This window comes from Pseudophryne corroboree, chromosome 2, assembly GCF_028390025.1.
Source record: "Pseudophryne corroboree isolate aPseCor3 chromosome 2, aPseCor3.hap2, whole genome shotgun sequence".
NCBI classification, from domain to species: domain Eukaryota; kingdom Metazoa; phylum Chordata; class Amphibia; order Anura; family Myobatrachidae; genus Pseudophryne; species Pseudophryne corroboree.
Window position 1 is genome coordinate 93,394,375 of NC_086445.1, and position 24,737 is coordinate 93,419,111.

The following is a 24,737-nucleotide window of genomic DNA, read 5'->3' on the forward strand; positions in this document are numbered from 1 at the left end:
CACGGATTCGGATGAGATTGTAGGCACCCCTCAAGTCCAGCTTTGTGAAAATAGTTGCACCACTAACTCTATCAAAGAGCTCGGTAATCAGGGGTAAAGGGTATCGGTTCTTGACGGTAATGTCGTTCAGACCTCTGTAGTCGATGCACGGACGCAGACCACCGTCTTCTTAACGAAGAAGAAGCCTGCGCCGGCTGGAGAAGAAGATGGTCGGATGAAACCCTTCGCCAGGTTCTCTTTGATGTACTCTTCCATGGAGTGTGTCTCAGGCAGAGACAACGGATAAGTTCGGCCTCGCGGTGGAACCTTCCCTGGAATGAGGTCGATTGGGCAGTCCCATTCTCTATGAGGAGGAAGGATATCAGCAGAGGCTTTACTGAACACGTCCGTGAAGTCTTGATATGGAGGAGGCGGAACATCAGATGACCTGGGGAAGGAAGAACAAACAGGAAGAACTTTGGCTAAACAAGTCTCAGCACAGGAGGGACCCCATGCCAGTATTTGCGTAGTCGTCCAGTCAATTGATGGGTTGTGGAGACGGAGCCATGGAAGGCCTAAAACCACTAGATGTGTGGCTCTTGGAATCACTAAAAAAGAAATATACTCAGAATGAAGAACTCCCACTCTCAGACGAACTGGAAGAGTCCTTAAGGAAATGACTGCGTCAAAAATCTTGCTGCCATCCACGGCAGTCAAAGAGATGGACGAGGACAGTCTCTCGGTGGGTAGGGACCACCGTTTAACATAAGCTTCGGTTATGAAATTCCCAGCTGCTCCGGAATCAAGGAGGGCAATGACGTTCCTGTAACGTTGAGCAATTTGGAGCGACACTGGGAGGTTACAGTCATGAGGAGATGGAGAGGAGATCATTACTCCTAGCCGGCCCTCTCCTTGGCGAGCTAGGATCTGGAGTTTCCCGGACGTTTGGGACAGGCATTGATAGTGTGCGACGGAGCTGCACAGTAGAGACAGAGAGACTCAGAGAGACGTCTTCGGCGCTCAGCGGGAGATAGACGGGAACGACTAATTTGCATAGGCTCATCCTTGGATGGAGATGGTTGACGAGGAGGAGGAGCAGAAGATTTAGGAGTAGATGATCTTCCTCGCTCGGTTGCTCTCTCTCTGAAACGTAGATCAACCTTCGTGCAAAGAGAAATTAGCTCATCCAACTTAGAGGGCAAGTCTCTGGTAGCTAACTCATCCTTGATGCGTTCTGATAAGCCATGCCAGAATGCAGCATACAGGGCCTCGTCGTTCCATGCCAGTTCGGATGCCAGGATTTTAAACTGTATAAGATACTGTCCCACAGTACGTGTTCCCTGGCGTAAACGGAGAATCTCAGATGAAGCAGATGTTATCCGGCCTGGCTCGTCGAAGATGCGCCTGAATGTAGCTACAAAGTCAGTATAGGAGGATAGCAGGGGATCAGACTTCTCCCATAAAGGTGATGCCCAGTCAAGGGCTGAGCCACTGAGAAGGGAGATGATATAGGGAATTTTGGTACGGTCACTGAAGAAATTGCCAGGTAGAAGCTCAAAGTGGATTTCACATTGATTGAGAAATCCCCTGCAGAACCTTGGAGATCCATCAAATTTTGCTGGCGTTGGAAGATGAAGATGTGGACTGGAAATGGGTAAGGTGGGTGGGGTTACAGCTGGTGTCACTGTAGTGGACGCACCGGACGTGCCAGGTCCACGGAGGGTCGTTTGAATCCCATCCAGCCGTGTAGAGAGATCCTGGAGACAGCGGATGATGTGGCCCTGTGCAGCCTCCTGATGTTCAAGTCGGGCTGCCAGTTCTTGCATCGGCCTGGCTGCTTGATCCTGGTCTCCGGCTGGATTCATTAGGTCAGTGCTTACTGTCACAACTGAGGGTCTGAGCTGACGGGAGGCAGCCTCAGTTGTAGGGGCTGAGATGTAACGGAACCTGGGCGGTTGTATCAGACCCCTAGACATGTAAGTAACATGTAGAATAACTGCCCGAAGGCGTGACCACGACAACCAGGATAAAAGTCAATGATGTTTATTATGACAAACTCCGTAACACAGCAGCAGTAAAAGGAAACATAAAAGTCAACAGAGGATAAATACAATTCCTGGGTACTACAGGGTGGCAAGGGCCACAGGCACTTGTAGTGTGAGACAGTTCTTATAATCTTCTAGTTGGAAAGTCCTTACCAGGCCTGACTGTAGCAATGGAGAGAACCCAGGATCGTACCAGCTGATGTTCCAGGAAAGGCTGGGCTGCTGTAGGTAAAACGGCTGCTGTGGATACTGGCTGGAACCAGACTGTTGTTGGTACGGAGTGGATACTGGCTGGAACCAGTTAAATAATAAACGAACTTGAGAGCGATGAAATAATAATGAAGTTTGGAGTTTGAGAGCGGTGAAATAATAATACCGGTGGAGAGTGGTAAACTGCAGAAAAGGACACCGGCCCTTTAAGAGAAGCTGTACACTGCTGGAAGCTGGGCTGGAAGCAGGTGATTGTTTGAGAGCGGTGAAATAATAATACCGGTGGAGAGTGGTAAACTGCAGAAAGGACACCGGCCCTTTAAGAGAAGCTGTACACTGCTGGAAGCTGGGCTGGAAGCAGGTGATTGTTGTAGCTGGAAACAGGTGAGTCCAGAATGGATCGGAGAGTCAGGCTACACCGCAGATGGAATGCTGGTGCGGGTCTCTATAGCAGAAGTCTGGAGACAGGAGCTGGAACCTGGAAGACAACCACAGGAGAGAGACAAACTGGAACTAGGTTAGACAACCAAAGCACTGACGCCTTCCTTGCTCAGGCACAGCTTACTTATACCTGCAGCAAGGAAGGGGTTGGCTAGGCAATTATGCAAATCAACAATACAGACAGCAGATTGGTGGAAATGCTCAGATGACAAAATCCAAGATGGCTGCGCCCATGCAGACACTTGGAGGGAAGTTTGGTTTGTAATCCATGTGAGAATTGAAACAGTAATGGCGACGCTGGCCACAGGAGACAGGAGACGCCAGACTGACAAGCGCACATTTAACCACGCGGGCACAGCGGAGGCCGCGGCTGATGAAATCACCACTCTGACATTCTGCATGTGGAAACTCAGGAACAGCGGGATCCGGTCCTGGAACGCTGAGCCAGCCTTAGGAGGCATCTGAAGGGTAAGTAATGGCGTCCAGATACCCGGATCGTGACAAGGAGGCTATCCTGAAGTCTGTATATACACACTCAGGTATTATACTGAGACCGGCTATTGCTTCAGCATGGATGTGCAGTGCTGCAGCTGCGTGGTCAGATTCCCTGTCGGAAAACATTGATACCCTAGACAGGGACACTATATTGCTAACCGTAGAGCATATTAAAGACGCTGTCTTGTACATGAGAGATGCACAGAGGGATATTTGCCGGCTGGCATCTAAAATAAACGCAATGTCCATTTCTGCCAGGAGAGGATTGTGGGCTCGGCAGTGGACAGGAGATGCAGATTCTAAAAGGCACATGAAAGTATTGCCTTACAAGGGTGAGGAGTTGTTTGGGGATGGTCTCTCGGACCTCGTTTCCACAGCGACAGCTGGGAAGTCAGCATTTTTACCCCATGTTCCCTCACAGCCAAAGAAAGCACCGTATTATCAGGTACAGTCCTTTCGGCCCCAGAAGGGCAAGCGGGTTAGAGGCGCGTCCTTTCTGCCCAGAGGCAGAGGTAGAGGGAAAAAGCTACAACATACAGCCAGTTCCCAGGAACAAAAGTCCTCCCCCGCTTCCTTTAAGTCCACCGCATGACGCTGGAGCTCCACAGGCGGAGCCAGGTACGGTGGGGGCCCGTCTCAAGAACTTCAGCGACCAGTGGGCTCGCTCACGGGTGGATCCCTGGATTCTACAAGTAGTATCTCAGGGGTACAAGCTGGAATTCGAGACGTCTCCCCCTCGCCGTTTCCTCAAATCTGCCTTGCCGACAGCTCCCCCGGACAGGGAGGCAGTGCTGGAGGCGATTCACAAGCTGTATTCTCAGCACGTGATAATCAAGGTACCCCTCCTTCAACAAGGACGGGGTTACTATTCCACAATGTTTGTGGTACCGAAACCAGACGGTTCGGTGAGACCCATTTTAAATTTAAAATCCCTGAACACTTATATAAGAAGGTTCAAGTTCAAGATGGAATCGCTCAGGGCGGTGATTGCAAGCCTGGACGAGGGGGATTACATGGTATCACTGGACATCAAGGATGCTTACCTGCATGTCCCCATTTACCCTCCTCACCAGGAGTACCTCAGATTTGTGGTACAGGACTGTCATTACCAATTCCAGACGTTGCCGTTTGGTCTGTCCACGGCACCGCGGGTATTTACCAAGGTAATGGCCGAAATGATGATACTCCTTCGGAGAAAGGGAGTTTTAATTATCCCGTACTTGGACGATCTCCTTATAAAGGCGAGGTCCAGGGAACAGTTGTTGATCGGTGTAGCACTAGCTCGGGAAGTGCTACAACAGCACGGCTGGATCCTGAATATTCCAAAGTCGCAGCTGGTTCCTACAACGCGTCTACTGTTCCTGGGGATGGTTCTGGACACAGAACAGAAAAAAGTGTTTCTCCCGGAGGAGAAGGCCAAGGAGTTGTCATCTCTAGTCAGAGACCTCCTAAAACCAAAACAGGTGTCGGTGCACCACTGCACGCGAGTCCTGGGAAAGATGGTGGCTTCTTACGAAGCAATTTCATTCGGAAGGTTCCATGCAAGGATCTTTCAGTGGGATCTGTTGGACAAGTGGTCCGGATCGCATCTTCAGATGCATCGGCTGATAACCCTGTCTCCAAGGACCAGGGTGTCGCTGTTGTGGTGTCTGCAGAGTGCTCATCTTCTAGAGGGCCGCAGATTCGGCACACAGGACTGGATCCTGGTGACCACGGATGCCAGCCTTCGAGGTTGGGGGGCAGTCACACAGGGAAGAAACTTCCAAGGACTATGGACAAGTCAGGAGACTTCCCTACACATAAATATTCTGGAACTAAGGGCCATTTACAATGCCCTAAGTCAGGCAAGACCCCTGCTTCAACACCAGCCGGTGCTGATCCAGTCAGACAACATCACGGCGGTCGCCCATGTAAACCGTCAGGGCGGCACAAGAAGCAGGATGGCGATGGCAGAAGCCACAAGGACTCTCCGATGGGCGGAAAATCATGTGTTAGCACTGTCAGCAGTGTTCATTCCCAGAGTGGACAACTGGGAAGCAGACTTTCTCAGCAGACACGACCTCCACCCGGGAGAGTGGGGACTTCATCCAGAAGTCTTCCAAATGGTTGTACACCGGTGGGAAAGGCCACAGGTGGACATGATGGCGTCCCGCCTCAACAAAAAGCTAAAAAGATATTGCGCCAGGTCAAGGGACCCTCAGGCGATAGCTGTGGACGCTCTGGTAACACAGTGGGTGTACCAGTCGGTGTATGTGTTCCCTCCTCTGCCTCTCATACCCAAGGTACTGAGAATAATAAGAAGGAGAGGAGTAAGAACTATACTCATTGTTCCGGATTGGCCAAGAAGAGCTTGGTACCCAGAACTTCAAGAAATGATCTCAGAGGACCCATGGCCTCTGCCGCTCAGACAGGACCTGCTGCAGCAGGGGCCCTGTCTGTTCCAAGACTTACCGCGGCTGCGTTTGACGGCATGGCGGTTGAACGCCGGATCCTGAAGGAAAAGGGCATTCCGGAGGAAGTTATCCCTACGCTAATTAAAGCTAGGAAAGAAGTGACCGCAAACCATTATCACCGCATATGGCGGAAATATGTTGCGTGGTGTGAGGCCAGGAAGGCCCCAACGGAGGAATTTCAGCTAGGTCGATTTCTGCACTTCCTACAGTCAGGGGTGACTATGGGCCTAAAATTGGGTTCCATTAAGGTCCAGATTTCGGCTCTATCGATTTTCTTCCAAAAAGAACTGGCTTCACTACCTGAAGTTCAGACATTTGTTAAGGGAGTGCTCCATATTCAGCCCCCTTTTGTACCCCCAGTGGCACCTTGGGATCTCAACGTGGTGTTGGATTTCCTAAAGTCGCATTGGTTTGAACCACTTAAAACCGTGGAACTAAAATATCTCACGTGGAAAGTGGTCATGTTATTGGCCTTGGCTTCGGCCAGGCGTGTGTCAGAATTGGCGGCTTTGTCTTGTAAAAGCCCTTATCTGATTTTCCATATGGATAGGGCGGAATTGAGGACTCGTCCCCAATTTCTCCCAAAGGTTGTTTCAGCGTTTCATTTGAACCAGCCTATTGTGGTGCCTGCGGCTACTCGTGACTTGGAGGACTCCAAGTTGCTGGACGCAGTCCGGGCCCTAAAAATCTATGTTTCCAGGACAGCTGGAGTCAGAAAGACTGACTCGCTATTTATCCTGCATGCGCCCAACAAGTTGGGTGCGCCTGCTTCAAAGCAGACTATTGTTCGCTGGATCTGTAGCACGATTCAACTTGCACATTCTACGGCTGGACTGCCGCATCCAAAATCTGTAAAAGCCCATTCCACGAGGAAGGTGGGCTCTTCTTGGGCGGCTGCCCGAGGGGTCTCTGCTTTACAACTTTGCCGAGCAGCTACTTGGTCGGGGTCAAACACATTTGCTAAATTCTATAAGTTTGATACCCTGGCTGAGGAGGACCTAGAGTTCGCTCATTCGGTGCTGCAGAGTCATCCGCACTCTCCCGCCCGTTTGGGAGATTTGGTATAATCCCCATGGTCCTTACGGAGTTCCCAGCATCCACTAGGACGTCAGAGAAAATAAGATTTTACTCACCGGTAAATCTATTTCTCGTAGTCCATAGTGGATGCTGGGCGCCCGTCCCAAGTACGGATTGTCTGCAATACTTGTATATAGTTATTGTTTAACTAAAGGGTTATTGTTGAACCATCTGTTGAGAGGCTCAGTTATATATTTCATACTGTTAACTGGGTATAGTATCACGAGTTATACGGTGTGATTGGTGTGGCTGGTATGAGTCTTACCCGGGATTCAAAATCCTTTCCCTGACGTCCTAGTGGATGCTGGGAACTCCGTAAGGACCATGGGGAATAGACGGGCTCCGCAGGAGACTGGGCACTCTAAAAGAAAGATTAGGTACTATCTGGTGTGCACTGGCTCCTCCCACTATGACCCTCCTCCAGACCTCAGTTAGATTTCTGTGCCCAGCCGAGCTGGATGCACACTAGGGGCTCTCCTGAGCTCCTAGAAAGAAAGTTTATTTTAGGTTTTTTATTTTACAGTGAGACCTGCTGGCAACAGGCTCACTGCATCGAGGGACTAAGGGGAGAAGAAGCGAACCTACCTGCTTGCAGCTAGCTTGGGCTTCTTAGGCTACTGGACACCATTAGCTCCAGAGGGATCGACCGCATGGAACTGGCCTTGGTGTTCGTTCCCGGAGCCGCGCCGCCGTCCCCCTTACAGAACCAGAAGCAAGAAGAGGTCCGGAAAATCGCCGGCAGAAGACTTCGGTCTTCACCAAGGTAGCGCACAGCACTGCAGCTGTGCGCCATTGCTCCTCATGCACACTTCACACTCCGGTCACTGAGGGTGCAGGGCACTGGGGGGGGCGCCCTGAGGGCAATATATGACACCTTGGCTGGCAAATCTACATCATATATAGTCCTAGAGGCTATATAGATGTAAAATTACCCCTGCCAGTATTCTAGAAAAAGCGGGAGAAAGTCAGTTGAAAAAGGGGCGTGGCTTCTCCCTCAGCACACTGGCGCCATTTTCTCTTCACAGTGCAGCTGGAAGACAGCTCCCCAGGCTCTCCCCTATAGTTTTCAGGCTCAAAGGGTTAAAAAGAGAGGGGGGGCACAAAATTTAGGCGCAATATTGTATATACAAGCAGCTATTGGGAAAAATTCACTCAATATAGTGTTAATCCCAAAATTAGATAGCGCTCTGGTGTGTGCTGGCATACTCTCTCTCTGTCTCCCCAAAGGGCTGTGTGGGGTCCTGTCCTCAGTCAGAGCATTCCCTGTGTGTGTGTGCGGTGTGTCGGTACGGCTGTGTCGACACGTTTGATGAGGAGGCTTATGTGATGGCAGAGCAGATGCCGATAAATGTGATGTCGCCCCCTGTCGGTCCGACACCAGAGTGGATGGATAGGTGGAAGGTATAAACCGACAGTGTCAACTCCTTACATAAAAGGCTGGATGACGTAACAGCTGTGGGACAGCCGGCTTCTCAGCCCGCGCCTGCCCAGGCATCTCAAAGGCCATCAGGGGCTCAAAAACGCCCGCTCCCTCAGATGGCAGACACAGATGTCGACACGAAGTCTGACTCCAGTGTCGATGAGGTTGAGACATATACACAATCCACTAGGAACATCCGTTACATGATCCCGGCAATAAAAAATGTGTTACACATTTCTGACATTAACCCAAGTACCACTAAAAAAGGATTTTATGTTTGGGGAGAAAAAGCAGGCAGTGTTTTGTTCCCCCATCAAATGAGTGAATGAAGTGTGAAAAAGCGTGGGTTCCCCCGATAAGAAACTGGTAATTTCTAAAAAGTTACTGATGGCGTACCCTGTCCCGCCAGAGGATAAGTTACGCTGGGAGATATCCCCTAGGGTGGATAAGGCGCTCACACGTTTTTGTCAAAAAAGGTGGCACTGCCGTCTTAGGATACGGCCACTTTGAAGGTACCTGCTGATAAAAAGCAGGAGGCTATCCTGAAGTCTGTATTTACACACTCAGGTACTAGACTGAGACCTGCAGATAGTGCTGCTGCAGCGTGGTCTGTAACCCTGTCAAACAGGGACACTATTTTGCGAACATAAGACGTCGTCTTATATATGAGGGATGCACAGAGGGATATTTTGCCGGCTGGCATCCAGAATTAATGCAATGTCCATTCTGTCAGGAGGGTATTAGAGACCCGACACTGGACAGGTGATGCTGACTTTAAAAGGCACATAGAGCCTTATAAGGGTGAGGAATTGTTTGGGGATGGTCTCTGGGACCTCGTATCCACAGCAACAGCTGGGAAGAAATTTTTTTACCTCAGGTTTCCTCGCAGCCTAAGAAAGCACTGTATTATCAGGTACAGTCCTTTCGGCTTCAGAAAAGCAAGCGGGTCAAAGGCGCTTCCTTTCTGCACAGAGACGAGGGAAGAGGGAAAAAGCTGCACCAGTCAGCCAGTTCCCAGAATCAAAATTCTTCCCCTGCTTCCTCTGAGTCCACCGCATGACGCGGGGGCTCCACAGGCGTAGCCAGGTACGGTGGGGGGCCACCTCAAAAATTTCAGCGATCAGTGGGCTCGCTCACAGGTGGATCCCTGGATCCTTCAAGTAGTATCTCAAGGGTACAAGCTGGAATTCGAGGCGTCTCCCCCCCGCCGTTTCCTCAAATCTGCCTTGCCGACAACTCCCTCAGGCAGGGAGGCTGTGCTAGAGGCAATTCACAAGCTGTATTCCCAGCAGGTGATAGTCAAGGTGCCCCTACTTCAACAAGGACGGGGTTACTATTCCACACTGTTTGTGGTACCGAAACCGGACGGTTCGGTGAGACTAGAGATGAGCGGGTTCGGTTTCTCTGAATCCGAACCCGCACGAACGTCATGTTTTTTTTCACGGGTCCGAGCGACTCGGATCTTCCCGCCTTGCTCGGTTAACCCGAGCGCGCCCGAACGTCATCATGACGCTGTCGGATTCTCGCGAGACTCGGATTCTATATAAGGAGCCGCGCGTCGCCGCCATTTTCACACGTGCATTGAGATTGATAGGGAGAGGACGTGGCTGGCGTCCTCTCCATTTAGATTAGAAGAGAGAGAGAGAGAGATTGACCTGATTTACTGGAGCTTAGGAGTACTGTAGAACTGTAGAGAGTGCAGAGTTTACTAGTGACTGACCACAGTGACCACCAGACAGTGCAGTTTTATTTAATATATCCGTTCTCTGCCTGAAAAAAACGATACACAGTGACTCAGTCACATACCATATCTGTGTGCACTGCTCAGCCCAGTGTGCTGCATCATCTATGTATATATCTGACTGTGCTCAGCTCACACATCTTATAATTGTGGGGGAGACTGGGGAGCACTGCAGTGCCAGTTATAGGTTATAGCAGGAGCCAGGAGTACATATTATTATTAAAATTAAACAGTGCACACTTTTGCTGCAGGAGTGCCACTGCCAGTGTGACTGACCAGTGACCTGACCACACTGACCACCAGTATAGTTAGTAGTATAGTATACTATATTGTGATTGCCTGAAAAAGTTAAACACTCGTATCTGACTGTGCTCAGCTCACACATCTTATAATTGTGGGGGAGACTGGGGAGCACTGCAGTGCCAGTTATAGGTTATAGCAGGAGCCAGGAGTACATATTATTATTAAAATTAAACAGTGCACACTTTTGCTGCAGGAGTGCCACTGCCAGTGTGACTGACCAGTGACCTGACCACCAGTATAGTTAGTAGTATAGTATACTATATTGTGATTGCCTGAAAAAGTTAAACACTCGTCGTGTGACTTCACTTGTGTGGTGTTTTTTTTTTATTCTATAAAAAACTCATTCTGCTGACAGACAGTGTCCAGCAGGTCCGTCATTATATAATATATACCTGTCCGGCTGCAGTAGTGATATATATATATTTTTTATATCATTATTTATCATCCAGTCGCAGCAGACACAGTACGGTAGTTCACGGCTGTAGCTACCTCTGTGTCGGCACTCGGCAGTCCGTCCATAATTGTATACCACCTACCCGTGGTTTTTTTTTCTTTCTTCTTTATACATACATACTACTACTACTACATCTCTTTATCAACCAGTCTATATTAGCAGCAGACACAGTACAGTACGGTAGTCCACGGCTGTAGTTACCTCTGTGTCGGCACTGGGCAGTCCGTCCATAATTGTATACCACCTACCCGTGGTTTTTTTTTCTTTCTTCTTTATACATACATACTACTACTACATCTCTTTATCAACCAGTCTATATTAGCAGCAGACACAGTACAGTACGGTAGTCCACGGCTGTAGCTACCTCTGTGTCGGCACTGGGCAGTCCGTCCATAATTGTATACCACCTACCCGTGGTTTTTTTTTCTTTCTTCTTTATACATACATACTACTACTACTACTACATCTCTTTATCAACCAGTCTATATTAGCAGCAGACACCGTACAGTACGGTAGTCCACGGCTGTAGCTACCTCTGTGTCGGCACTGGGCAGTCCGTCCATAATTGTATACCACCTACCCGTGGTTTTTTTTTCTTTCTTCTTTATACATACATACTACTACTACTACATCTCTTTATCAACCAGTCTATATTAGCAGCAGACACAGTACAGTACGGTAGTCCACGGCTGTAGCTACCTCTGTGTCGGCACTGGGCAGTCCGTCCATAATTGTATACCACCTACCCGTGGTTTTTTTTTCTTTCTTCTTTATACATACATACTACTACTACATCTCTTTATCAACCAGTCTATATTAGCAGCAGACACAGTACAGTACGGTAGTCCACGGCTGTAGCTACCTCTGTGTCGGCACTGGGCAGTCCGTCCATAATTGTATACCACCTACCCGTGGTTTTTTTTTTCTTTCTTCTTTATACATACATACTACTACTACATCTCTTTATCAACCAGTCTATATTAGCAGCAGACACAGTACAGTACGGTAGTCAACGGCTGTAGCTACCTCTGTGTCGGCACTCGGCAGTCCGTCCATAATTGTATACCACCTACCCGTGTTTTTTTTTTCTTTCTTCTTTATACATACATACTACTACTACATCTCTTTATCAACCAGTCTATATTAGCAGCAGACACAGTACAGTACGGTAGTCCACGGCTGTAGCTACCTCTGTGTCGGCACTCGGCAGTCCATCCATAATTGTATACTAGTATCCATCCATCTCCATTGTTTACCTGAGGTGCCTTTTAGTTGTGCCTATTAAAATATGGAGAACAAAAATGTTGAGGTTCCAAAATTAGGGAAAGATCAAGATCCACTTCCACCTCGTGCTGAAGCTGCTGCCACTAGTCATGGCCGAGACGATGAAATGCCAGCAACGTCGTCTGCCAAGGCCGATGCCCAATGTCATAGTACAGAGCATGTCAAATCCAAAACACCAAATATCAGTAAAAAAAGGACTCCAAAACCTAAAATAAAATTGTCGGAGGAGAAGCGTAAACTTGCCAATATGCCATTTACCACACGGAGTGGCAAGGAACGGCTGAGGCCCTGGCCTATGTTCATGGCTAGTGGTTCAGCTTCACATGAGGATGGAGGCACTCAGCCTCTCGCTAGAAAAATGAAAAGACTCAAGCTGGCAAAAGCAGTAGCACCGCAAAGAACTGTGCGTTCTTCGAAATCCCAAATCCACAAGGAGAGTCCAATTGTGTCGGTTGCGATGCCTGACCTTCCCAACACTGGACGTGAAGAGCATGCGCCTTCCACCATTTGCACGCCCCCTGCAAGTGCTGGAAGGAGCACCCGCAGTCCAGTTCCTGATAGTCAGATTGAAGATGTCAGTGTTGAAGTACACCAGGATGAGGAGGATATGGGTGTTGCTGGCGCTGGGGAGGAAATTGACCAGGAGGATTCTGATGGTGAGGTGGTTTGTTTAAGTCAGGCACCCGGGGAGACACCTGTTGTCCGTGGGAGGAATAGGGCCGTTGACATGCCTGGTGAAAATACCAAAAAAATCAGCTCTTCGGTGTGGAAGTATTTCACCAGAAATGCGGACAACAGGTGTCAAGCCGTGTGTTCCCTTTGTCAAGCTGTAATAAGTAGGGGTAAGGACGTTAATCACCTCGGAACATCCTCCCTTATACGTCACCTGCAGCGCATTCATAATAAGTCAGTGACAAGTTCAAAAACTTGGGCCGACAGCGGAAGCAGTCCACTGACCAGTAAATCCCTTCCTCTTGTAACCAAGCTCACGCAAACCACCCCACCAACTCCCTCAGTGTCAATTTCCTCCTTCCCCAGGAATGCCAATAGTCCTGCAGGCCATGTCACTGGCAATTCTGACGAGTCCTCTCCTGCCTGGGATTCCTCCGATGCATCCTTGCGTGTAACGCCTACTGCTGCTGGCGCTGCTGTTGTTGCTGCTGGGAGTCGATGGTCATCCCAGAGGGGAAGTCGTAAGCCCACTTGTACTACTTCCAGTAAGCAATTGACTGTCCAACAGTCCTTTGCGAGGAAGATGAAATATCACAGCAGTAATCCTGTTGCAAAGCGGATAACTGAGTCCTTGACAACTATGTTGGTGTTAGACGTGCGTCCGGTATCCGCCGTTAGTTCACAGGGAACTAGACAATTTATTGAGGCAGTGTGCCCCCGTTACCAAATACCATCTAGGTTCCACTTCTGTAGGCAGGCGATACCGAGAATGTACACGGACGTCAGAAAAAGACTCACCAGTGTCCTAAAAAATGCAGTTGTACCCAATGTCCACTTAACCACGGACATGTGGACAAGTGGAGCAGGGCAGGGTCAGGACTATATGACTGTGACAGCCCACTGGGTAGATGTATGGACTCCCGCCGCAAGAACAGCAGCGGCGGCACCAGTAGCAGCATCTCGCAAACGCCAACTCTTTCCTAGGCAGGCTACGCTTTGTATCACCGGTTTCCAGAATACGCACACAGCTGAAAACCTCTTACGGCAACTGAGGAAGATCATCGCAGAATGGCTTACCCCAATTGGACTCTCCTGTGGATTTGTGGCATCGGACAACGCCAGCAATATTGTGTGTGCATTAAATATGGGCAAATTCCAGCACGTCCCATGTTTTGCACATACCTTGAATTTGGTGGTGCAGAATTTTTTAAAAAACGACAGGGGCGTGCAAGAGATGCTGTCGGTGGCCAGAAGAATTGCGGGACACTTTCGGCGTACAGGCACCACGTACAGAAGACTGGAGCACCACCAAAAACTACTGAACCTGCCCTGCCATCATCTGAAGCAAGAAGTGGTAACGAGGTGGAATTCAACCCTCTATATATGCTTCAGAGGTTGGAGGAGCAGCAAAAGGCCATTCAAGCCTATACAATTGAGCACGATATAGGAGGTGGAATGCACCTGTCTCAAGCGCAGTGGAGAATGATTTCAACGTTGTGCAAGGTTCTGATGCCCTTTGAACTTGCCACACGTGAAGTCAGTTCAGACACTGCCAGCCTGAGTCAGGTCTTTCCCCTCATCAGGCTTTTGCAGAAGAAGCTGGAGGCATTGAAGAAGGAGCTAAAAGGGAGCGATTCCGCTAGGCATGTGGGACTTGTGGATGCAGCCCTTAATTCGCTTAACAAGGATTCACGGGTGGTCAATCTGTTGAAATCAGAGCACTACATTTTGGCCACCGTGCTCGATCCTAGATTTAAAACCTACCTTGGATCTCTCTTTCCGGCAGACACAAGTCTGCTGGGGTGCAAAGACCTGCTGGTGACAAAATTGTCAAGTCAAGCGGAACGCGACCTGTCATCATCTCCTCCTTCACATTCTCCCGCAACTGGGGGTGCGAGGAAAAGGCTCAGAATTCCGAGCCCACCCGCTGGCGGTGATGCAGGGCAGTCTGGAGCGACTGCTGATGCTGACATCTGGTCCGGACTGAAGGACCTGACAACGATTACGGACATGTCGTCTACTGTCACTGCATATGATTCTCTCAACATTGAAAGAATGGTGGAGGATTATATGAGTGACCGCATCCAAGTAGGCACGTCACACAGTCCGTACTTATACTGGCAGGAAAAAGAGGCAATTTGGAGGCCCTTGCACAAACTGGCTTTATTCTACCTAAGTTGCCCTCCCACAAGTGTGTACTCCGAAAGAGTGTTTAGTGCCGCCGCTCACCTTGTCAGCAATCGGCGTACGAGGTTACATCCAGAAAATGTGGAGAAGATGATGTTCATTAAAATGAATTATAATCAATTCCTCCGCGGAGACATTGACCAGCAGCAATTGCCTCCACAAAGTACACAGGGAGCTGAGATGGTGGATTCCAGTGGGGACGAATTGATAATCTGTGAGGAGGGGGATGTACACGGTGATATATCGGAGGATGATGATGAGGTGGACATCTTGCCTCTGTAGAGCCAGTTTGTGCAAGGAGAGATTAATTGCTTCTTTTTTGGTGGGGGTCCAAACCAACCCGTCATATCAGTCACAGTCGTGTGGCAGACCCTGTCACTGAAATGATGGGTTGGTTAAAGTGTGCATGTCCTGTTTATACAACATAAGGGTGGGTGGGAGGGCCCAAGGACAATTCCATCTTGCACATCTTTTTTCTTTTATTTTTCTTTGCGTCATGTGCTGTTTGGGGAGGGTTTTTTGGAAGGGACATCCTGCGTGACACTGCAGTGCCACTCCTAGATGGGCCCGGTGTTTGTGTCGGCCACTAGGGTCGCTAATCTTACTCACACAGCTACCTCATTGCGCCTCTTTTTTTCTTTGCGTCATGTGCTGTTTGGGGAGGGTTTTTTGGAAGGGACATCCTGCGTGACACTGCAGTGCCACTCCTAGATGGGCCAGGTGTTTGTGTCGGGCACTTGGGTCGCTGAGCTTAGTCACACAGCTACCTCATTGCACCTCTTTTTTTCTTTGCGTCATGTGCTGTTTGGGGAGTGTTTTTTGGAAGGGCCATCCTGCGTGACACTGCAGTGCCACTCCTAGATGGGCCAGGTGTTTGTGTCGGCCACTAGGGTCGCTTAGCTTAGTCATCCAGCGACCTCGGTGCAAATTTTAGGACTAAAAATAATATTGTGAGGTGTGAGGTATTCAGAATAGACTGAAAATGAGTGGAAATTATGGTTTTTGAGGTTAATAATAATATGGGATCAAAATGACCCCCAAATTCTATGATTTAAGCTGTTTTTTAGGGTTTTTTGAAAAAAACACCCGAATCCAAAACACACCCGAATCCGACAAAAAAAATTCGGTGAGGTTTTGCCAAAACGCGGTCGAACCCAAAACACGGCCGCGGAACCGAACCCAAAACCAAAACACAAAACCCGAAAAATTTCAGGCGCTCATCTCTAGGTGAGACCCATTTTAAATTTGAAATCCTTGAACACATACATAAAAAAATTAAAGTTCAAGATGGAATCGCTCAGGGCGGTTATTGCAAGCCTGGAGGAGGGGGATTACATGGTATCCCTGGACATCAAGGATGCTTACCTACATGTCCCCATTTACCATCCTCACCATGAGTACCTCAGATTTGTGGTACAGGATTGCCATTACCAATTCCAAACACTGCCGTTTGGACTGTCCACGGAACCGAGGGTCTTTACCAAGGTAATGGCAGAAATGATGATACTCCTTCGAAAAAAGGGAGTTTTAATTATCCCGTACTTGGACGATCTCCTTATAAAGGCGAGGTCCAAGGAGCAGTTGTTGGTCGGAGTAGCACTATCTCGGGAAGTGCTACAACAGCACGGATGGATTCTATACATTCCAAAGTCACAGCTGGTTCCTACCACACGCCTACTGTTCCTGGGGATGGTTCTGGACACAGAACAGAAAAAAGTGTTTCTCCCGCAGGAGAAAGCCAAGGAGCTGTCATCTCTAGTCAGAGACCTCCTGAAACCAAAACAGGTATCGGTGCATCACTGCACACGAGTCCTGGGAAAAATGGTAGCTTCTTACGAAGCAAAATTCCATTCGGCAGGTTCCATGCAAGAACCTTTCAGTGGGACCTCTTGGACAAGTGGTCGGGATCGCATCTTCAGATGCATCGGCTGATAACCCTGTCTCCAAGGACCAGGGTATCTCTACTGTGGTGGCTGCAGAGTGCTCATCTTCAAGAGGGCCGCAGATTCGGCATACAGGACTGGGTCCTGGTAACCACGGATGCCAGCCTTCGAGGCTGGGGGGCAGTCACACAGGGAAGAAATTTCCAAGGACTTTGGTCAAGTCAGGAGTCGTCCCTACACATAAATATTTTGGAACTGAGGGCCATTTACAATGCCCTAAGTCTGGCAAGGCCTCTGCTTCAAAACCAGCCGGTACTGATCCAATCAGACAACATCACGGCAGTCGCCCATGTAAACCGACAGGGCGGCACAAGAAGCAAGATGGCGATGGCAGAAGCCACAAGGATTCTCCGATGGGCGGAAAATCACGTCTTAGCACTGTCAGCAGTGTTCATTCCGGGAGTGGACAACTGGGAAGCAGACTTCCTCAGCAGACACGACCTACACCCGGGAGAGTGGGGACTTCATCCAGAAGTCTTCCAACTGTTGGTAAACCGTTGGGAAAGGCCACAGGTGGACATGATGGCGTCCCGCCTAAACAAAAAACTAGATATTGCGCCAGGTCAAGGGACCCTCAGGCAATAGCTGTGGACGCTCTAGTGACACCGTGGGTGTACCAGTCGGTTTATGTATTCCCTCCTCTGCCTCTCATACCAAAGGTACTGAGAATAATAAGAAAACGAGGAGTAAGAACGATACTCGTGGTTCCGGATGGGCCAAGAAGAGCTTGGTACCCAGAACTTCAAGAAATGATATCAGAGGACCCATGGCCTCTACCGCTCAGACAGGATCTGCTACAGCAGGGGCCCTGTCTGTTCCAAGACTTACCATGGCTGCGTTTGACGGCATGGCGGTTGAATTCCGGATCCTAAAGGAAAAGGGCATTCCGGAAGAAGTCATTCCTACGCTGATAAAAGCCAGGAAAGAAGTAACCGCAAACCATTATCACCGTATTTGGCGAAAATATGTTGCGTGGTGTGAGGCCAGGAAGGCCCCAACAGAGGATTTTCAGCTGGGTCGTTTTCTGCACTTCCTACAGTCAGGGGTGACTATGGGCCTAAAATTGGGTTCCATTAAGGTCCAGATTTCGGCTCTGTCGATTTTCTTCCAGAAAGAACTGGCTTCACTGCCTGGAGTTCAGACATTTGTAAAGGGAGTGCTACATATTCAGCCCCCTTTTGTGCCTCCTGTGGCACCTTGGGATCTCAACGTGGTGTTGAGTTTCTTAAAATCACATTGGTTTGAGCCACTTAAAACTGTGGATTTGAAATATCTCACGTGGAAAGTGGTCATGTTATTGGCCTTGGCTTCGGCCAGGCGTGTGTCAGAATTGGCGGCTTTGTCATGTAAAAGCCTTTATCTGATTTTCCATATGGATAGGGCAGAATTGAGGACTCGTCCCCAGTTTCTCCCTGAGGTGGTATCAGCTTTTCACTTGAACCAACCTATTGTAGTGCCTGCGGCTACTAGGGACTTGGAAGATTCCAAGTTACTGGACGTAGTCAGGGCCTTAAAAATTTATATTTCCAGGACGGCTGGAGTCAGGAAAACTGACTCGCTTTTTATCCTGTAGGCACCCAACAAAATAGGTGCTCCTGCTTCTAAGCAGACTATTGCTCGCTGAATTTGTAGCACAATTCAGCTGGAGCATTCTGCGGCTGGATTGCCGCATCCTAAATCAGTAAAAGCCCATTCCACGAGGAAAGTGGGCTCATCTTGGGCGGCTGCCCGAGGGGTCTCGGCTTTACAATTTTGCCGAGCTGCAACTTGGTCAGGGGCAAACACGTTTGCTAAATTCTACAAAATTGATATCCTGGCTGAGGAGGACCTTGAGTTCTCTCATTCGGTGCTGCAGAGTCATCCGCACTCTCCCGCCCGTTTGGGAGCTTTGGTATAATCCCCATGGTCCTTACGGAGTTCCCAGCATCCACTAGGACGTCAGAGAAAATAAGATTTTACTCACCGGTAAATCTATTTCTCGTAGTCCGTAGTGGATGCTGGGCGCCCATCCCAAGTGCGGATTGTCTGCAATACTTGTATGTAGTTATTGCCTAACTAAGGGTTATTGTTGAGCCATCTGTTGAGAGGCTCAGTTATATTTCATACTGTTAACTGGGTATAGTATCACAAGTTATACGGTGTGATTGGTGTGGCTGGTATGAGTCTTACCCGGGATTCAAAATCCTTCCTTATTGTGTCAGCTCTTCCGGGCACAGTATCCTAACTGAGGTCTGGAGGAGGGTCATAGTGGGGGGAGCCAGTGCACACCAGATAGTACCTAATCTTTCTTTTAGAGTGCCCAGTCTCCTGCGGAGCCCGTCTATTCCCCATGGTCCTTACGGAGTTCCCAGCATCCACTACGGACTACGAGAAATAGATTTACCGGTGAGTAAAATCTTATTTTCCTTATTGTGTCAGCTCTTCCGGGCACAGTTTCCTAACTGAGGTCTGGAGGAGGGTCATAGAGGGAGGAGCCAGTGCACACCAGGTAGTCCTAAAGCTTTCTTTAGTTGTGCCCAGTCTCCTGCGGAGCCGCTATTCCCCATGGTCCTTACGGAGTCCCAGCATCCACTACGGACTACGAGAAATAGATTTACCGGTGAGTAAAATCTTATTATTAATCACATTTGTGCAGCCTGTTGACTAAACCTTCATCAGTCCTCTGCATTTCTCCGCATTTCTCCCTAGTAGGTGTCATTATACCGTGTGGCAAGTCCAGGTCAGGAACAGTAGACATGGAAACATTGCTTGTCCAATTATAAAATGGATTCCAACATCTATCTCTCCCTCATAAGATATACCAAAACGGGGGCAGGAATGTGCAACTCTAGTTACTACCCACTACCATCCTATGTGGGCAGATGCCATTGGATATAGCTAAATTCTGCGTTGGATACAACGACTGCAAAAATGGAAAAAAACAAAACCCAGCCTCTTTACCTGGATGATATAAATCACTTGGTGAAAAACTCAGAAGAGAAACATTATTCAGTGTATTCACCTTTAGTTGCAGTTGGTCATGTTTAAAATTTGTTTAAGAGTGGAATAACCCATTTAGGTGATAGATTTACTATTAAATAGTTGCAATTAGCAATTAACATTGTTGCCAATTCAAAAAGAAGCACTCAACGCACCACAGGGAAGATACCAGATGGCAGTAGGCGTTCAGCATTATGTAAGGGGATCTGTTCAGGATCCCGGCAGAAGTAATCTGCGTATGTAGCACTTATGCAGCACATACAGTTGTTCTTGCTGTATTGCGCCGGGAATTCTGAACGTCTGCACTTAGATATCCGCTGCTTTGCTAATACAGTAATAGATGTATTTTCCTATCCAGGCCTTCTTCCAAGATCCCAATGTGATTTCCCGCCTGAAGTTACTTTCCTGCTCCGGACAGTGGACGACACTGGGTAAGCTTGTTGTGACTTGTACGTTTCTCTAAGTAGATGGGCAAAATACATTCCTTCAGCGGCCCAAATATCAAATAAGCATATATTGTAAAGCAAGCAGCATTCCCACCGGGGTATGAACAAAGTATACTTATTATAGCAGCACTTATATATATATATATATATATATATATATACTAGGTGATTCATCGCACCCTACGGGCACTCTTCACACCGTCGTAAGGGGCTATGCCCCCTTAACCCTTGCATACCCTTGTGGCATGCAATATTTGTATTACATGGAGAATTACCTCCAATCATAATTGTGTGAGTGGTTAAATATTGCACAGACAAAGGGCGTGCGATGGTTAAGGGGTCGTAGCCCCTTGCAACGGCGTGAATAGTGCACGCAGGGCATGATGAATCACCTAGTAGGTGCTGTGGTTGGGGGAGTAGCGGGTGCGGGGGAGACGCGGATGGGGGAGGGGGTTCGGGGGTGGCACGTGGGGGGAGGGGCGAGTGCTGCTGGTGGGGGTCCGGAGCCAACGCGGGTGAGGGAGGGGCAGCTGCAGCAGGTCGGGGAGGGGCGGTGCAGGGGTGCTGCGGATGGGGGAAGTGGTCCGGAGCCACCGTGGGTGGTGGAGGGGTGGTGTGCGGGTGCCGCGGATGGGGCCCGGAGGTACTGCGAGTGCGGGAGGGGCGGGTAATGCTTCTCCTCCTGGAAGCAACTAAGCTGCTGTCCTCCCTTTGGCAGTGGCTCTCCCGGAGAATCGCACAGCAGCCAAGCAGCCAGTCACTATTGTTAGTGCCGGTGTACCAACGCGCCGCATTACAGGGAAGAAGATGCACTCAATAAACTACAGCTCCCAGTAGCCATAAAGGCCGGAATGCTCCTGCGCTAAGGGCTGCTGGGAGCTATAGTTTATGTAGTGCGTCTACTTCCCTGTAATGCGGCGCGTTGGGACACCGGCGCTAACAATAGTGACTGGCTGGCAGAACTGACTGACTCGCTGAATCAATGTAAAAGGTGAGAGTGACACTGCACACCCACTGCACTGCACAGCACTGTCACCTTTTACATTGATTCAGCGTATAGACATTACCCTCCATGATATCACCCACTCTATCCATTACATTAGCCATCTCGCGGCTTCCAGGCCGGCAGCCCAGGTGCTGTGTTGCAGAGTCAGGGCCCCTGGGGATCTGGGCGCGGCTGTGGCGGGGAGGCACTTCTGTGACATCACACGCAGAGCAGGCTCCGGGGCTCAGAGAGTATGCGGCGCAGGGAGGGCTATGAAAGCCTTCCACTGCGCCGCTTTCATACACATCTATGCCAGTGGCCACAGCAGCTTTTGTTCCATCAGCGCCGCGGTTAGGGAGTGGGGATTGTTGATGCCGCATGGGACAGGCGGACTGGCAGCAGGACATAGGGGGTCATTCCGACCTGATTGTAGCTGTGCTAAATTTACACACAGCTATGATCACTTACACTGACATGCGGGGGGACGCCCACCACAGGGCTAGTCGCCCCGCATGTCAGCCCCCCCCGCCCCTGCACAAGTACAAAAGCACCGCACAGCGGCGATGCATTTGTACTTGTAGAGTAACTCCGATCAAGTCAGAATGACCCCCATATGACGCTGCAGTAAAAGTGTTTTTTTTTCCCCTATCTACAACACAGATCTGTCCGTCTGTGACTGTGTGGCTAACGCTGGGCGTGGCTAGGAGCTCTCATTGGGTTAGCAGCAGGTCTATCACACCCAGTACACAGCTGATTGGGCGAGAAACGCCCTCCCACACAGGTTACATCCAATGGGAGGCTCTGCCCTTTGGCTGCTGTGTGTTCCCAGAGCAGGATTAACATTGGAACTGATGGAGCTGCAGCTCCAGCCCCACACCCCAAAATTGGTTCATCGCAGCGATCAGGTGAGAACTGCACATGCGCCGGCGCCGCAGTGCTCCGGCACATTGCTGACAGCCGACGGCTGTCGTTGCCTAGTGATCACCTTTGCCTGATTGACAGGCAGAGGTGGTCGCTGGGCGGGAGGAGGCGGCACGGCGACGTTTGCCCGCTGTTTTGTGGGCGTGGTCCGGCCAACGCAGGCATGGCAGGAACGGGAGGTGGAAAGGCGGAAGCGGCTGTGTGTCGTCACACGCAGCCGCTGTGACTCGGCCAGCGAAGAGTAACTCCCGGCCAGCCGCAGGAGCTGCGCTGGCTGGAGGTTACTCTTCAAGTACAATAGCATCGCCGCTGTGCAATGCTTTTGTACTTGTGCAACGGATAGGGGGGGGGGGCCTGACATGCAGGGTGGACTTGCCCTGTGCTGGGCGTCCCCCCGTATGTCAGTGTAAGTGATTGTAGCTGTGCTAATTTTCACGTCGGAATGACCCCCTATGTCCTGCTGCCAGTCCGCCTGCCCCCTCCGGCATCAACTATCCCCACTCCCTAGCCATGGCGCACATGGAACAAAAGCTGCTGCGGCCACCGGCATGGATGTGTAAGAAAGCCACGCAACGGAAGACTTTCATAGCCCTCCCTGCGCCGCATACTCTCTGAGCCCCGGAGCCTCCTCTGTGCGTGATGTCACAGAACTGCCTCCCCGCCACAACCATGCCCAGATCCCCAGAGGCCCTGACTCCACAACACAGCAACTGGGCGGCCGGCCTGGAAGCCCCGAGATGGCTAAAGTAACGGAGTGGGTGATATCGCAGAGGGTAATGTCTGGACGCTGAATCAATGTAAAAGGTGACAGTGCTGTGCAGTGCAGTGGGTGTGCAGTGTCACTCTCACCTTTTACATTGATTCAGCGAGTCAGTCAGTTCTGCCAGCCAGTCACTATTGTTAGCGCTGGTGTACCAACGCGCCGCATTACAGGGAAGTAGACGCACTACATAAACTACAGCTCCCAGCAGCCCTTAGCGCAGGAGCATTCCGGCCTTTATGGCTGCTGGGAGCTGTAGTTTATTGAGTGCATCTACTTCCCTGTAATGCGGCGCGTTGGTACACCGGCACTAACAATAGTGACTGGCTGCTGTGCGATTCTCCGGGAGAGCCACTGCCAAAGGGAGGACAGCAGCTTAGCTGCTTCCAGGAGGAGAAGCATTACCCGCCCCTTCCCCACTCGCAGTACCTGCGGGACCCATCCGCGGCACCCACACACTCCCCCTCCACCACCCGCGGTGGCTCCGGACCTCTCCAACACCTGCAGTACCCCCGCCCCTCCCCCACACACCGCACCAGCCCCCCCCCCCTCCCACACACACACAACCGCTCCTCCCCCACACGCGGTGTATCCAGACTCCCACCCACGTCACTCCCCCAACAACAGCACCTACTAGATGATTCAGGCCCTGTGTGCGCTGTTCACGCCGTTGCAAGGGGCTTCGACCTCTAAACCATTGCACGCCCTTTGTCCGTGCAATATTTAACCACTCACACAATTATGATTGGAGGTAATACTCCATATAATAGAAATATTGCATGCCACAAGGCATGGGTTAAGGGGGTGTAGACCCTGACGACAGTGTGAAGAGCGCCCGTAGGGCGCGATGAATCACCTAGTATATATATAATACTTTACATTGTTGGATGTGCTGACAACAAAATCACACAAAAATTATCAATGGAAATCAAATTTATTAACCCATGGAGGTCTGGATTTGGAGTCACACTCAAAATTAAAGTGGAAAAACACACTACAGGCTGATCCAACTTTGATGTAATGTCCTTAAAACAAGTCAAAATGAGGCTCAGTAGTGTGTGTGGCCTCCACGTTGTTATGCACACCAGTGCCTGCAGGAAAGTACTGGTGTCAGAACTGTTATGCACTCCAGTGTCTGCAGGAATGTACTGGTGTTTGAACTGTTATGCAAAACAAATGGACTCACAGACAAACTGGGGAATATGACATAACGTACACAGAAGGTGATAGGGTAACAAAATACACACAAAGTGAACAGAGAAGCCCAGAGGCTAAGGAACTGGGTATCTCCCTTGTATTAGAACTGCTCAGATGTAAAAAGCAAGATGTTGTGTTTTAATACGTAGAGAACCTGAAATGCTGTTGCTAAGGGCAACAGCAAAACCCTAAAGGGTTACCAACGGGTGTGGCAGTAAACTCCTTGGTCAGAGATGGAATGATAGACACAAGAAGAGTCTCCACAATCCTATTTCTCACTTGCAGTGCACAGGTTTTAGCTTACTGCCACTAAACTGACCCCTGACACCTAGCACAGTGAGACAGGATTAGACAGGCAAGTCTTAGAATACAGCCGCAAACTTGCTAGGTTCACAGAGTAGTAACAGAACCCCAGCAAGCTAAACGACTGACTCCAGTCTTACTGCTAGGTCTGGATTGGCAGAGTGTAATACCAAATCCCCAGGCCTAATTGCAGTAAGCAACAAACAAATACAAAGCTACACAGTACTGGCTAACTTTCATGAACTGACTAACCAACAAAGATTCAGCAGCATCTGCTTACCCTGAAAAGAGGCCTTATAAAGCAGGTGCTGTCCACGCCCCACTCAGACCTCACAGACTGTGAGCACAAAAACCAGCACCGGATCCCCTGCCGTGCACAGAGCCTATAACCACTGCACAGCAAAAGACCCGAACCGGAGTATCAGCTGCGCTCAGGTTACTC

The 24,737-nt window shown here is 49.7% G+C and overlaps 1 protein-coding gene across 1 annotated transcript in view; it reads left to right on the forward strand.

Moving 5' to 3' along the window:
* Nucleotides 1-24,737, forward strand: part of CFAP300 (cilia and flagella associated protein 300) — a 158,367-nt gene that overhangs the window by 42,155 nt on the left and 91,475 nt on the right. Inside the window, exon 3 of the mRNA XM_063957013.1 lies at nt 20,042-20,114. Within this exon, the coding sequence (XP_063813083.1) occupies nt 20,042-20,114 (73 nt within the window). The remainder of the gene's footprint in view (nt 1-20,041; nt 20,115-24,737) is intronic.